This window comes from Neofelis nebulosa, chromosome 8, assembly GCF_028018385.1.
Source record: "Neofelis nebulosa isolate mNeoNeb1 chromosome 8, mNeoNeb1.pri, whole genome shotgun sequence".
Lineage (NCBI taxonomy): Eukaryota > Metazoa > Chordata > Mammalia > Carnivora > Felidae > Neofelis > Neofelis nebulosa.
Genome location: NC_080789.1, coordinates 80104546 through 80118288, shown reverse-complemented (window position 1 = coordinate 80118288; position 13743 = coordinate 80104546). Strand labels below are relative to the sequence as shown.

The window sequence follows — 13743 nt, the reverse complement described above, 5'->3', positions numbered from 1 at the left end:
TTTCATCTAGGTATGAAAAAAAAAGTGTGTGTGTTGGAGAAGGTGGGTCAGATAGGAACTGACATAACTCAACAGTCTATTTCAACTCTCAATCACTTAATGGGCCACTTTATATCCCCATTCTAAAATTAGACAAGAAAATAAATAAATAAATGAATGTATAAAAAGATTCAATAACTTGAAAAAAGTGGTCAATCTCAAGTATGAGGGCTAATTTTCCTCTATATACCATTGCTAGGAATAAGAAGAAAAGTGTTAAGTTTTTCTAATTATTTCTCACCGACATTTAGCATCATGCAGACAGGAAAAAAATGGAATGATCTATGAGATATTAAAGATATAGAATATAATCATTGAATTTTAAAATATAATGAAGGCACTGAAAAGAAGATAGGTCATGCTGGATCAAGGTAATTTCTCAGAACTCAGAGAAGTATGAAATACACATCTAATGTAAGAATTGATAAGAATATTGAGAACCACTCCATGAGATTCAGCATCATATAAGAATTTTAAAAAGCAGAGGTAAAACCATTGCTTTAAACAAAATTAAAGCAGATAAACAAGCCAAAAAGTGTGTGTGTGTGTGTATATGAGTGTGTGTATATGTGTGTGTGTGTGTACACACACATATATATATACACATATAAACTTTAAAATTCAGATCATTAAGATCAACAAGAACCAAAGAACAAACAAAAACGAAAAAATCCACACCCAAAGGGGATCCACACCTGGATATATGGGATAAATATGTGAATTGCAAAAGTAAAAGAAAAAAGCATTCAAGCATGAAAAGGTTATACGTGAAGGAAAAAATAATTGCATCAGAAAACAATGAAGGAAGGTCTATAAAGTTCTGAATACAAAACACCATATCCTGAGCTAAACTCACATGTATGAAGAACAGAACGGCGTAGGCAGTTGTGCTAGAGTCTATAAAATATAACCCACATATTCTTACTGATTAAGAAGTCTCAAAAAGTCCTTCTGCAAAATGATAAAAAATAAAGAATGGTAGAAAATAAAAGCAATAAAACAGAGTTAAAACAGTAATTATTCTTAATAGTATGAAATGTAATACAAACATCATAAGTGTCTAATAATTATCAAGATCTACATCTCTAGATACTAGTTTAATACGTGATAACATGGTACCTGAATGTGTAAGGTACCTAACCTCATAAAAAATTACTGTGAAATCAGTTTTTTTGAGTGAGAATACAGGAATTAGGGAGCAGAGAGATTCAGTGTGGCAATAACAAAGTTGTCTTTTCTTTAGAAATCTCTACTTAAAAAGTGTGTTTCAAAAGGCATAAATATATTTTATTGCTATAAGCTACAAATAATTTGGTAATCAAAACTGACCTAAAGGCTTCCTTTTTTTTTTCCCATGAAATTCAGCTACTTCTAATCCTTCTCCATCACCTTTAGTCTTCACTTTGCAATTTGCTTAAAGAAGTGTTCACAACTGTCAATGATAAACAAAAGAACTCAAGAATGCATGGATAAACATAAGTACCACAATGCCAACAAAGCAGTGAGCAACTCAAAGGGGCTGGGAGTTCCATTCCTTATTCCCTAAAGCTTCTTTAGAGCTGGTTATCATGACTTATTATCACCTGCTCCTGGAATGTGTTTTACCTGCCCCTGTCATGTGGTGGTGTTTCTGATAAATTGGTTATACACAACTCGTACTCTGCCAACAGTAGAAGAATGTCAGGATTTCACTAACTTTGGGAAATGGAAATATGAAGAAGAGAGAAGTAAATGCATAGAAAATTTCTCCTCTAGATATTGCTTCATTCTTGATTATGATAAGAGAAATACAGCTGAAACATTTCTAGACTTAAATTTGGTAAAGGTACAATACAAATAGGACAGAATTTCCAAATCATTCCAAATCATTCGAAGAAAAGAAAATTTCATCATTAAAGCAACTATAAGAAAAGAGAAAACTATTAGGAAGCATTAACAAAAAATATAAAACACAAATAAGGTTATAAAACAGACTTTACAGCCTTATCCAATTAACAATGGTTATCTCAAGACTTTGGGATTAGATATAACTACCCCCCCAAATCTTCGTAAAGAATATGGATTATTTTTGAATTAAAAAAAAGGGTCTAGCTCATACAAAACTAAAAGCAAATATCAAAACTGTCTTCAAGAAAACAATAACTCAAAGCATATTAATTAAAAAAAACATGTGCATTAAACTTACTGGTTCATAAACTAGACCGTCAGCAGATGCAACCATTGTTTCTGCTAAATCCAATACATCTGCTCCAACATCTGCATAAAAAAAATTAGAAGTTTTACATTCTATGTTCAGAGCCAAACTATATCTGATATAAATTAACAAACAGAGATGACTAACAGAAAATTCAAACATATATAATCATTTGCCTATACCACTTATTTCTTCAAATAAGTAGCATTACATAGTTTTGGTGGAAAGTATTCCAAAATACTTCTGGAAAGTATTCCAAAAAATCGATAATACTTTTTCTAGTTCTTGTTCAGTAAATATTATGAAATGTAATGTAATTTCATATTCTTATAGTAAAAAGCGTAAACTCACTTCACTGAACTGAAGAGCTTTGCAAAAATGGTCAAGAACCTAATCACAAGTACTAAATGGCTGGTATATGAAATATTAAATACAAGAATTATTTTTAGAAATTAAAAGAAATTTTAGGAGAAAACTACTGATGACTTTTTAAAAATCAACAAATAGGAAAAGTTTATTTTGAAAAGACTAAAATTTTAATGGTATTCAAACATCTAAAATAAAGCAAAATATGATATATTCAGTAATAACACAGACTCATAAATATGTGTTTCTTTACTCCTAAAACAACTACCATAAGAAAAAATAAATGAAAAAAGAGATTTAAAGTTTTTCTCAATGAAATCTCCCAGAAATTAATCTCCTTAATTAGATAAAACTATTTCACAGTTAAAAAATTTTTATGTGAAATACTAACTTCTTTGTCTTCACATTTTAGGCAGTAATTCAAAAGATATCTTTCATGCAAAAGCATCCTCATTTTTGACAGCAATACTGATCTAAACATTATCTATCTAGCATATTAACATTTTTCTACTTCTAGCAGTATAATCAAATGAAGCAACAAGAAAACAGAAAAAAGTATCATCATTATTAAGTTAAAAGACTTGAATCCAGGGGCGCCTGGGTGGCTCAGTCGGTTGGGCGGCCAACTTCGGCTCAGGTCATGGTCTCGCGGTCTGTGAGTTCGAGCCCCGTGTCAGGCTCTGTGCTGACAGCTGAGAGCCTGGAGCCTGTTTCGGATTCTGTGTCTCCCTCTCTCTGACCCTCCCCCATTCATGCTGTCTTTCTCTCTATCTCAAAAATAAATAAACGTTAAAAAAAAAAATTAAAAAAAAAAAAAAAGACTTGAATCCATATTTTAATATGCATAAGTAAAGAGTAGTAAACCAAAACAGTCAAACAGGATATGTCCGTAGAGCATGGGTGTAAAACTGGTACTCCAAATAAGAAATAAATGATACACCCAAATTAGAACTCTAACTCACAAGAATTTCCTCCGATTTTCTTTTTAATTATACTAATATGAAAGTTAAATCTCCTTTTTATGGAGAAAAAATTTAAAGAATATAAGCTGGGTAAAAAAATAACTTGCATTATTAAATAACATTACCATAGCATTTTAAGATATCATAAAGGAAAAAATAAAGTTAAGGCACCACCAGTGGTTTTACTTACTAGCAATTGTTTAAAACATAAACAATAAATGGATTCATCAAGTTAATGTGTACTTACATTGACACTTCATAGCAACAGTAATATCTATATTGATTCTCAATTTGCTAAAAGACAAAAAGAAAGTATTAGTATTACCAAGTGATCAACAAAATGTAAGAAACAAATAAACTGATCTATGAAAACTCAGATTTCAAACAGAATAAAATATGTTGATTAGAAACTGGATAGGAGCCTGGGTGGCTCAGTCTGTTAAGAGTCCAACTCCAGGGGCGCCTGGGTGGCGCAGTCGGTTAAGCGTCCGACTTCAACCAGGTCACGATCTCGCGGTCCGTGAGTTCGAGCCCCGCGTCAGGCTCTGGGCTGATGGCTCGGAGCCTGGAGCCTGTTTCCGATTCTGTGTCTCCCTCTCTCTCTGCCCCTCCCCCGTTCATGCTCTGTCTCTCTCTGTCCCAAAAATAAATAAAAAACGTTGAAAAAAATTAAAAAAAAAGAGTCCAACTCCAGCTCGGGTTACGGACTCACGTTTAGTGAATACGAGCCCCACATCAGGCTCTGTGCTGACAGCTCAGAGCCTAAACCCTGCTTCAGATTCTAGGTCTCCCTCTCTCTCTGCCCCTCCCCTGCTTGAAATCTCTCTCTCACTCTCTCTCAAAAATAAAGATTAAAAAGTAATTAAAAAATAAATAAATAACTGGATAGCATTTATTATGGCCAACACAAAGGCATTTTGAAAGTAAAAATTCTATTTTGCAATTCTAAAAGCCTTTCTGATGTCACAGGTTTTTAACACAATATCCTTTAATTCGATAATGGTAATTCAACAAACTCAACAATAACTCCAAGCAACTCAGAAAAGTCTACCTCTGTTTACATAAACCTTATATAGAATATTCTTTTGAAAACGTAAAACTTTCCAAATCAAGAGTTAGGAATTACAAGTCTTTCTCCTCTATTTATCAAATAAATATCATATATCAGGCATTATGCCTGATGCCCTACAAATATTAAATTTTTATTCCCTATCATGGACCTATAAAGTATACAGCTTCAGTTTTGCAGATAAGCCGGTGGTGTTCAAAGCAGCCTAAATGCCTGACTGAAGTGGTATATTGAAAACTAGGTCTGTGTGGCTCAGGGTAAATGCTACCAGAAACTACAAACTACAAACTGGTAGCTACAAACTACCAGAAAAAGAAAAAAAAAACAACACTGATGTTTAAAATTTTGCATGGCCTTTAAAAAGGCTCAGTCAATGCCTTATTTTGAAATCGAATTAATTTTCAAGTATCAAAATTAATCAATCATCAGTGAATAACAGAATGAGTACAATCGTATCAGTCCCATCCTGTACTTCCAATCAAAAACTTTTTCATTCCAATCATTTTATCTTGTTTCAATAGGAATTACAGATTTTTGGAGCTTCCATAGAGTCTTAAAACTGTCTAGAGTTCAAACTGTGCTCCAAATGACTCAGGAGATGCTGTAGGAACCAGAGAATAAGGTGAAGTGGCCAAGCTTCTGGGCATCCCCACTTGGCTTACGTGGTAACCTATGAAATACTTCATTGGAAAAAAAGCAAAAAGTGATTCACTGGTGCTTAAAACAACAAACTCTTTGAAAACTAATGGTATCAAGAATAATACTCATACTATAGACAAAGAAACTGAGGCCCAAAAGAAGTCAGTTGTGTTATTTGCCCAAGGTTACACAGCAATTTACAAATACTGCCTTACTTAATTCTCATTAACCCCATGAGGAAGGTGCTATAATTATCCCCATTTTATGAAAAAGGAGACTAAAGCACATGCAGATATAGATTTAGTAACTTCCTGAACGGCAGAGCTGGAATAGGAACTGAGAAGTAAATGTCCCCCACCCCACCCCTGCCCACCATCCAATGCAGTGTTTTTTTTTGTTTTTTTTGTTTTTTATTTTACATTTACTTATTTTTGAGAGACAGAGCACAATTGGGGGAGGGGCAGAGATGGAAGGAGGCACAGAATCCAAAGCAGGCTCCAGGCTCTGAGCTATCAGCACAGAGCCCGATGTGGGGCTCAAACTCACGAACTGTGAGATCATGACCTGAGCCAAAGTTGGACGTTTAAGCGACTGACCCATCCAGGCGCCCCCCCCAGTGCAGTCTTAATATTATAAACCTGTTATCTTCAATCATTAAAAAATACAAATACAAATAAAAGAATATATTTTCAAAGGTTTAAAGATGACACTATTTACATTAAAATTTTATTTAGATGTAATTTATATAAATCTAGTTTTAAGCATACACAATGTAGCTTTTAGATGCTTTTCCAGCTCACACAAGTCAGTAAGATAGTTCAAAATCTAAAGAGTAAACAGTTTCAAAACATTAAACAATTTCTACCATTAAAACACCTAAATATATATTATGTCCTCCTAACCTTTTTTATACAAGTGCATATTAATTCAAGAAAATCTTTTAGAATTTAACCAGGATTGAAAGGATTCTAAAATATGTCACCTAATGCATGCAATTAAAGAGGATTTTCCAGTACTATTTCTTCATAACTAAAATAAACCACATATAAAAGTTAGAAAAAATTTTTAAAAAGAAGGTATGTTATCTTCAAAACAATTTGAGTCTAAAAGTATTTCAAGAAGAAAAAAGAAGTTACCTAGAAAAATCCTTATCTACTTCATATTCATACTTCATCCATGTATCTTGATATACTGAAAATTCCATTATGGTTAATAAAGCCATAGTGGTAAATGCTATTAGAGAAACTGAGAAAGCAAACAAACAAAACAGAATTAAAACAATTTTTAAAAAGGAAACAATGGGAAACTATTTTAAGTGGGATTAAAATTAGCAAAGAAAGCCCTTATATGATTGCCACATAAATGGATACTACTATAAAAGGCTTTTCTTAAAATATTCACATAGATTTCTAAAATAGTTAAAAAATGAGGATTTACTGAGCACAAACATAAACACAGCACTTCTACTATTGAGAAAACATTTTATCTCAGCAGTACTAAAGGTATCTCTCACTAAATAGATTTGCCAAAATTTTACGACACACAAAATTGTTCTTTTCTAATGTACAGCAGTGCCATAGATATGATAAATGATGAAAGTAAGCATAGTTTTACAGTACAAATTTGAAAGCAGTACCCTCATAATTAAAAATGCATCATCCATGCCTGTAGCCCAACCTATAAAAAACAAAATTAGACTAATTCCTAGTTTAAATTGCTAGTTCCTAATTCCTAGTCTAAATTCCTAGACTAATTCCTAAGCGATAACAATCTGTGTGCCAGAAACTCAAATAACATTTCCAAATCTCTAATAAAACTCTCATCTACTTTAGAATCTCCCAAATATATCACTTCATTTATAAAAACAGGTAAAAGATTTGACAAAAATAAGAGAACTATCAGATATTATGACATAACACACTTAAAATGGATCATGCAACAACTTGCACTGTTTTCATTAATAAAACTTAATTGCAGGTTAGAAATAGCAACCCCCTTACTATACTTTACCAAATGAAATATCAATCTTATGTGAAATATGCTATTTTATTAGCTCTTCATGGGAAAAGAAATAATAGTAAATACTGTCATAGTTGCATATTTTTCTTATATATTTCTTATTTATTTATTTTATTTAATAAATACTCCTATTTGTAACAGGTACTGTTTTAAACATTTTATAAATATTAATTTATTTAATCACTAAAGTAACCCTGCCAGGGAAATACTGATACCATCCCCATTTCATGGAAGAAAAAACTAAAGCATAGATGGATTAAGTTAACTTCCTCAAAGTCAGGTACTTAGGAAGGGGAAGAGGTGGGATTTAAATCCAGACAGTCTGGTTCTAGAGTCAAAGCTCTTAACTATTACCTCATGCTGCCCTTCTCCAACAATGTGAAATTTAAGAATTTCTGTTATAATGTCTAAATTGATTTATTCTTAACCAAAGTAGAACTCAAGCAGTTCAACATTAAATAACTTCCTCCAAGTTCAATTCTATTTATATATAATTATACATAACTCAAGAGCACCAAAGCAGTAAAATTGGATTAAGTTGTTCAGTAATGTTTTAATAAATACTGCTAAATGCATAGACTGCTCTTGGTTAGATGCCAAAGAGAATGTATATGACAATAAAATTAGGGCAGTGTGACATGAGGACGGAGCAGTCACAGGTATGCAATTCACTGATGAGTTCCTCATGGCTATATTTCTGTATGAGCTGACTGGCTCACCGAGAAGTTGCACTTAGTAAGGGAGTTTTAATCTGAACTGATACTTACCTGTACCCCCACTGGCTGAAGTCTCTACATAGCTGTCAGGAACCTTTGGAAAGGCATCCAACTCTTTCACCAAACTCAAGGTTTTTTTCCGATTCAGTCGCCTCATCTTCAGGAAAACCTTCTTCTTCTTTCATATAGTCATGCTAAGGAATAAACGATGAATAAATGAATCCTCCAAAAAAGATACAAAGGTTTCTTTTAATTTTAGGTAAGTGACAAATGTTCTTGAAACAACTTAACAATCTCATTCCTCCTTGAGAAAAAAACCTTAACACTTAGCTGAACCTCACCTTTCTCCATCTCACTCTGACAAAAAAATACTAATGAAAGGCAATTTATACACACAAACACCTTAAACAGCAAAAAGTGAAAAGTACTTGACATTCATAATATTTAAATGTATAAATTAAAATAAGAAATAACTTTCCTTCTATTAAATTAACAAATATATTAATATATTCCCACTAATAGATTACAATGAAGTAAATAAAATAGGCACACTCATCTATATTGCTAGCAAGAATATAAATATTCACCACTACCCTTTTGACTGAGTGAATTCCCTTTTTAGAAAGGTATCCTAAAATAATAATCTGGTGTCACTAAAACTTTGATTGAAAGGATAATTTTCCTTTTTTTTTTTATTTTTTAATGTTTGTTTATTTTTGAGAGGGAGAGAGACACAAGGTGATTGGGGGAGGGGCAGAGAGAGGGAGACACAGAATTTGAAGCAGGATCCAGGCTCTGAGCTGTCAGCACAGAGCCTGGCATGGGGTTCAAATTCATGAACCGTGAGATCTTGACCTGAATCAAAGTCAGATGTTTAATCGTCTGAGCCATCCAGGCGCCCTATGAGGATAATTTTCATGTCATTTTAAAATACTGAAGCTAGAAACAAATATCTGGTAGTCAATATAAAAACTATAGTGAATTAAAAGCTCTGAATCTATGTAAACACTGAAAATCTTAAAAAAGAAAACATTTAATGACAGGAAAATACTCATATACATTAGGAAAAGACTAGAAGGTCATACATATAGTTTCATGGGAAACAAAAGGAAACTTTTACAAGAAACTGATTCAAAGTCTATATGCAAAAATGTTAAAAGTAGATCATGGGAGGATTTTACTGTCTTTTTTAAGAAAATTTTGGACTTTCCAAATTATTTTTAAATAAATAAATTAAATAAATAAATAAATAAAATATTTAAAATAAAATAAGTATGTATTGAAATAAAAATATTTAAAAATGGACTGCTTGGTATTCTTTTTTTGATCAGTATGCCAACTGTATTTAAAATATGTTATAAAGCCATGAAAATAACTGAATTCTCAAATATCTGTGTAATTTTTATAAGACTATTGGTGATGCTATAAAGCATTACCAAAAATCAAAGCTGTATGACTAAAATCAGCACCTAACAGAATAAATCAAATAGTTGTGGATGTCACTAAAAGAAAAAGAAGGTCTCTAGAAGAAAGCAGAAAGACTTGTCTGAAATCCATGGGTAGGATTAATACAGAAAGAATAGGCCATATAAAGGGCATTCATGAAGAAAAAGGAGAGTCTGAGAAGTAAAAACTGGCAGTGATCATGAACACTGTCCAAAAGACACTAGTCCCTAACCAGGGGCACTACTAATCAGTCCTAAAGTGAAGTTTGGATGCAATAATAGACTGATTTCATTTGCCATTAAAAACATCCAACTAACTTCTCTTTTCTATTCCATAAACACAACGTGGCCTTCGGATTATAATTTTGGTTCTCATGTGTATGTTTTTCTTAAGGAAAAAAGAGACACGTAGACAAGACAGATGAATTTCTGATCCCCATAACAGTCATAAAACTGGTATTCTCATTTGTAAATTATGCTTCTGTTTGTAAGCATAAGCTGTGCTCCCTAAGTTTGTTCAACTCTGAGCAATCACATTTATTTTCTGTACCTGCTTAGTGGTAACTGCACCAAGACCGATCCTTCTTCAATCTTTCAATTTCTACTCATTTGTTCCTACTGGGGTTAAATATTAAATACGTTCAAACCGCTTGTCTTTAAAACGAAACTCTGCATTTAAGATCAAGTCCAACTCCAACTATAGATCTCTGGCTGCTTATCTATAAACCAAACTTAAAAAGATGAATTGTCAGGGCACCTGGCTGCGACTCACAGGGCATGTGACTCTTGATCTCAGGGTGAGTTCGAGCCTCACATTAGGGGTAGGGTTTACTTTAAAAACAAAAAAAAAAAGAATGAATTGTCCCCATTTGTACAGTGTGACTACTTCCTCACTACATGTTCAACTCTTAACTAAATTTGCTCTAAGTCATGAACAACTTTTTTTTTAATGTTTATTTGTTTGAGAGAGAGAGAAAGAATGAGAACAGGGGAGGAGCAGAGAGAGAAGAAGACAGAATCTGAATCAGGCTCCAGGCTCTGAGCTGTCACCAAAGAGCCCAACATGGGGCTTGAACTCACGGACCACAAGATCGTGACCTGAGCCTAAGTCGGACACTCAACTGACTGAGCCACCCAACCACCCCATGAACAACTTCTTCAGTATAAAATTCTATGGACACTTTCTAGTCCTTACCTAATTTTGCCTCTGAAAAAATAGTTTATCAATTCTTTTTCTTCTTGAAACAGCATCTTACCTTGCCTTAAATAATATTATATTCCTGATTTTCATTCTATCTCTAAGAACTTTGGTTTACTATGCAGATTCTTCTTCCACTCAGATTCAGCTCTAGACCCGCCTCCGACTCTCTTTCCTAGTGATCTCCCCTCCCTTCAATTTCCATTTATATGCCCATTCTTCTCAAATCTTTATTCCCAGTACAAATCTCTCCGCAGACATATATTTTTGCTTTCTATATTTTCATGGGGTCATTCCAAAGGCAATTCAGACTCAATTAATTGCTTGTTTAACTTTCTGTTTTCTCCACTCTAATGTTAGGGCAGGAACCCTAACTTGATCTGTGTATCTCCAATGCCTGGCACAGAGGTATACAATAAATATGAAAGGAAAGAAAAAAAAAAAAGGTGGGACATTCCCCAAAATATAAAGGAAGGAAATTTTCCCAGAAATACCCATGATAGCACAGCTTACCAATCAAAACAGTTAAGATAAGTAAATATATAAAAATATAAGATCCACAAGGAGAGGAATTTTTGTTTTTTTCATTATAGTAGTCCTAGTACCTAGAACAGTGGTTGGCACATAATAGGTACAGCGTGGCTGAGCAAATGACAAAACTGAATTTTACTCCTAAACTTGCTATATTTTTATAAGTTTTATAAATATGTTCTTTTATATTATATATAAATATAAAGATATGACAAGCAGCTAGTAAGTTTTATAAACTTCTAACAATTCACACAGCTTATTCAGCACTCCTCCTACCTGGCTACCTCCCCGCCTCCATCTAGCATTTTCCATTCCTGTTTTACATGATTACTCTTCTAGAATGGAGCACCTTGCCACTCTGCTACTCCTCCTGTCCCATTCCTGTTAGTCCAGCACTAACCTGCATCATCAAAGAAACTCATTCCATCTCCAATACTTGCCACTCTACTCTACAGAGCCACTGTTCTGATATGAACAAGTTGTCCAATAACTTCTGTTTTTCTGAAAGCAATCCTTTTATCTGCTTTCTTCACGACACTTGACATTTTCCTGGTGGTAATGCCCTTCAAATCCTTACTTCATTTCTGAGACTCACCAGGTAAGGCAGTCGGTGTTTTATTATGATTTCTCAACCATTTCTTCCCTTTTCAAGTCTACTTCTAATAATAATAAACACAGGGGTGCCTGGGTGACTCAGTATGTTGAACATCTGGCTCTTGATTTCAGCTCAGGTCATGATCTCATGGTTTGAGAGTTCAAGCCCCATATCAGGCTCTGCACTGTCAGTGCAGAGCTTGTTTGGGATTCTCTCCCTCCCTCCCTGTCTGCCCACCCCCCACTCATGCACATGCACTCTCTCTCTCAAAAATAAATAAATCTTTAAAAAAATAATAATGAACACATATACTACCCAGAATTATAGCTTTCATATTTTACGTTAGGTATTATTTGAATTATTTATTTATTCATTTAATCCTCTAAACGACTCTATAAAGATGATACTGTTTTTATTCTCATTTATAGATAAGGAAACTGAGGCACAGAACAGTCAGGTAGTATCTGCAGGGACACACAGCAAGTGGTAGAACCTGTATTCGAACCCAAACAACTTGGCTCCAGAGTCCATGCTCCAAACCACAGTGCACACTGATACTTCAGTACTTGTGATCATCTTCTAGTAACGTCTGGATCTATTAAAATTTCCTTAGTAACTTTAGCACCTGGATCATTCAATATGCTTCTCTTCTTCCCCATTCCTTCACAGTCCTTTGCAAGTCATGACCCTATGACACTCATCCTGTGGCATTTATTCACAATGATAATGCTTTTACCATGTAAATGTAACAGATTTTCTAAGCCAGTGACCTCCATCTATGCAAAGCCACACACAAGCGAGACCATTTTTGACTTCTCTTATAACTTTCAAAACAGTTCCATCTCCAAAATCCAAAACACTAGTTTTCCTCTCTGAGCAGAACCAATTATCCTTCCAGCTCTTTAATTTACTAACTAGGACAGAATTTGTTCTTCATTTTCCCTGTGTTTTCAGTATACTGGACTTCTCCCCGTTATCCAGTCCCACTGCTCCCATCCCCACTCTATTTCCTTCACCATCTAGCTTGGTCAGCCACTTTTAAAAATGCATTTAGAAATACGCCAAATCACTGGTTTCCAGAAGTCACTGCCATGCTATTAGAAAATTTTCTGAACCTAAATAAAAAAAAAAAAAAAAGAAACTTTTAAGCTAAATTTATTCAATTTAAAAATATTTTATTGGAGAGTATTTCCTTCCTTTTTTACGTGTGTCAATTCTTTTATGAAATGATAAAAGTGGGTAATAGAGGTTTTTGTTTCTTTTGTTTTTGGATGTCCTGCTTTACTGAAATTAAAAACTGCAATTCTACATCAGTCCTCAAATCCAGCCTTTCCCTGTATTCCCTCTATATTTTGTGCTGGTCCACATAATCTAAAAATTTAGAAGCCATTGCATTAGAATTTTTTGCCCACTGGTTGGTGCTGCTCCTCATACTTTCCCAATCTCCAGACTGTTTTCTTCAATATCTTCCCTAAGCTGTCATGTATATTAAGAAGCAAACAAACAAAAAAAAAGTCCAGGAAGTCATTGATAATAGTTGAGACTAAGACAATGCTTTGAAAAACTGCATAAGAAATAAGAAACCACCTTTCATGCCGGAACACAGACACACATTATCAACCCTCAATCTAAATAATGTCAACAAAGTCCATAGTTCATCACTGCATCCATTTGAATATGAGACTATAAAATGTTTTGCTAAAATTAAAACAGAGTTCATGACACCTTTTACAGTCTGCTCAATTAAGTTTACTTCTCCAAACAAAAATGGAGAAACAATTTTACTCCTGCTACCCACATTTTATGAGCTAACTTCTATTTTTAATATATATTTGGCAACATGAGAAATATTTAATTGGTTAATATATATGACCATGCTGTGGGTTGAACTGGGTCCCCTAAAAGGATACATGGAAGTCCTAATCTTGGTATTTGTGAATGGACCTTATGTGGAAATATGGTAGTTGAAT

General features: G+C 33.7%; 1 protein-coding gene across 2 annotated transcripts in view; it reads right to left on the bottom strand.

Moving 5' to 3' along the window:
- ERGIC2 (ERGIC and golgi 2) overlaps window positions 1-13743 on the bottom strand; it is a 41355-nt gene that overhangs the window by 23847 nt on the left and 3765 nt on the right. The window contains exons 2-6 of one of the 2 annotated variants that reach the window (XM_058743214.1): window positions 10000-10064; window positions 8056-8198; window positions 6406-6514; window positions 3809-3855; window positions 2225-2295 (exon numbers count right to left, since the gene is read on the bottom strand). In XM_058743214.1, coding sequence (XP_058599197.1) covers window positions 2225-2295; window positions 3809-3855; window positions 6406-6514; window positions 8056-8161 — 333 coding nt within the window. In that variant the 5' untranslated portion in view covers window positions 8162-8198; window positions 10000-10064. The remainder of the gene's footprint in view (window positions 1-2224; window positions 2296-3808; window positions 3856-6405; window positions 6515-8055; window positions 8199-9999; window positions 10065-13743) is intronic. The other variant, XM_058743215.1, reaches the window with a different exon arrangement.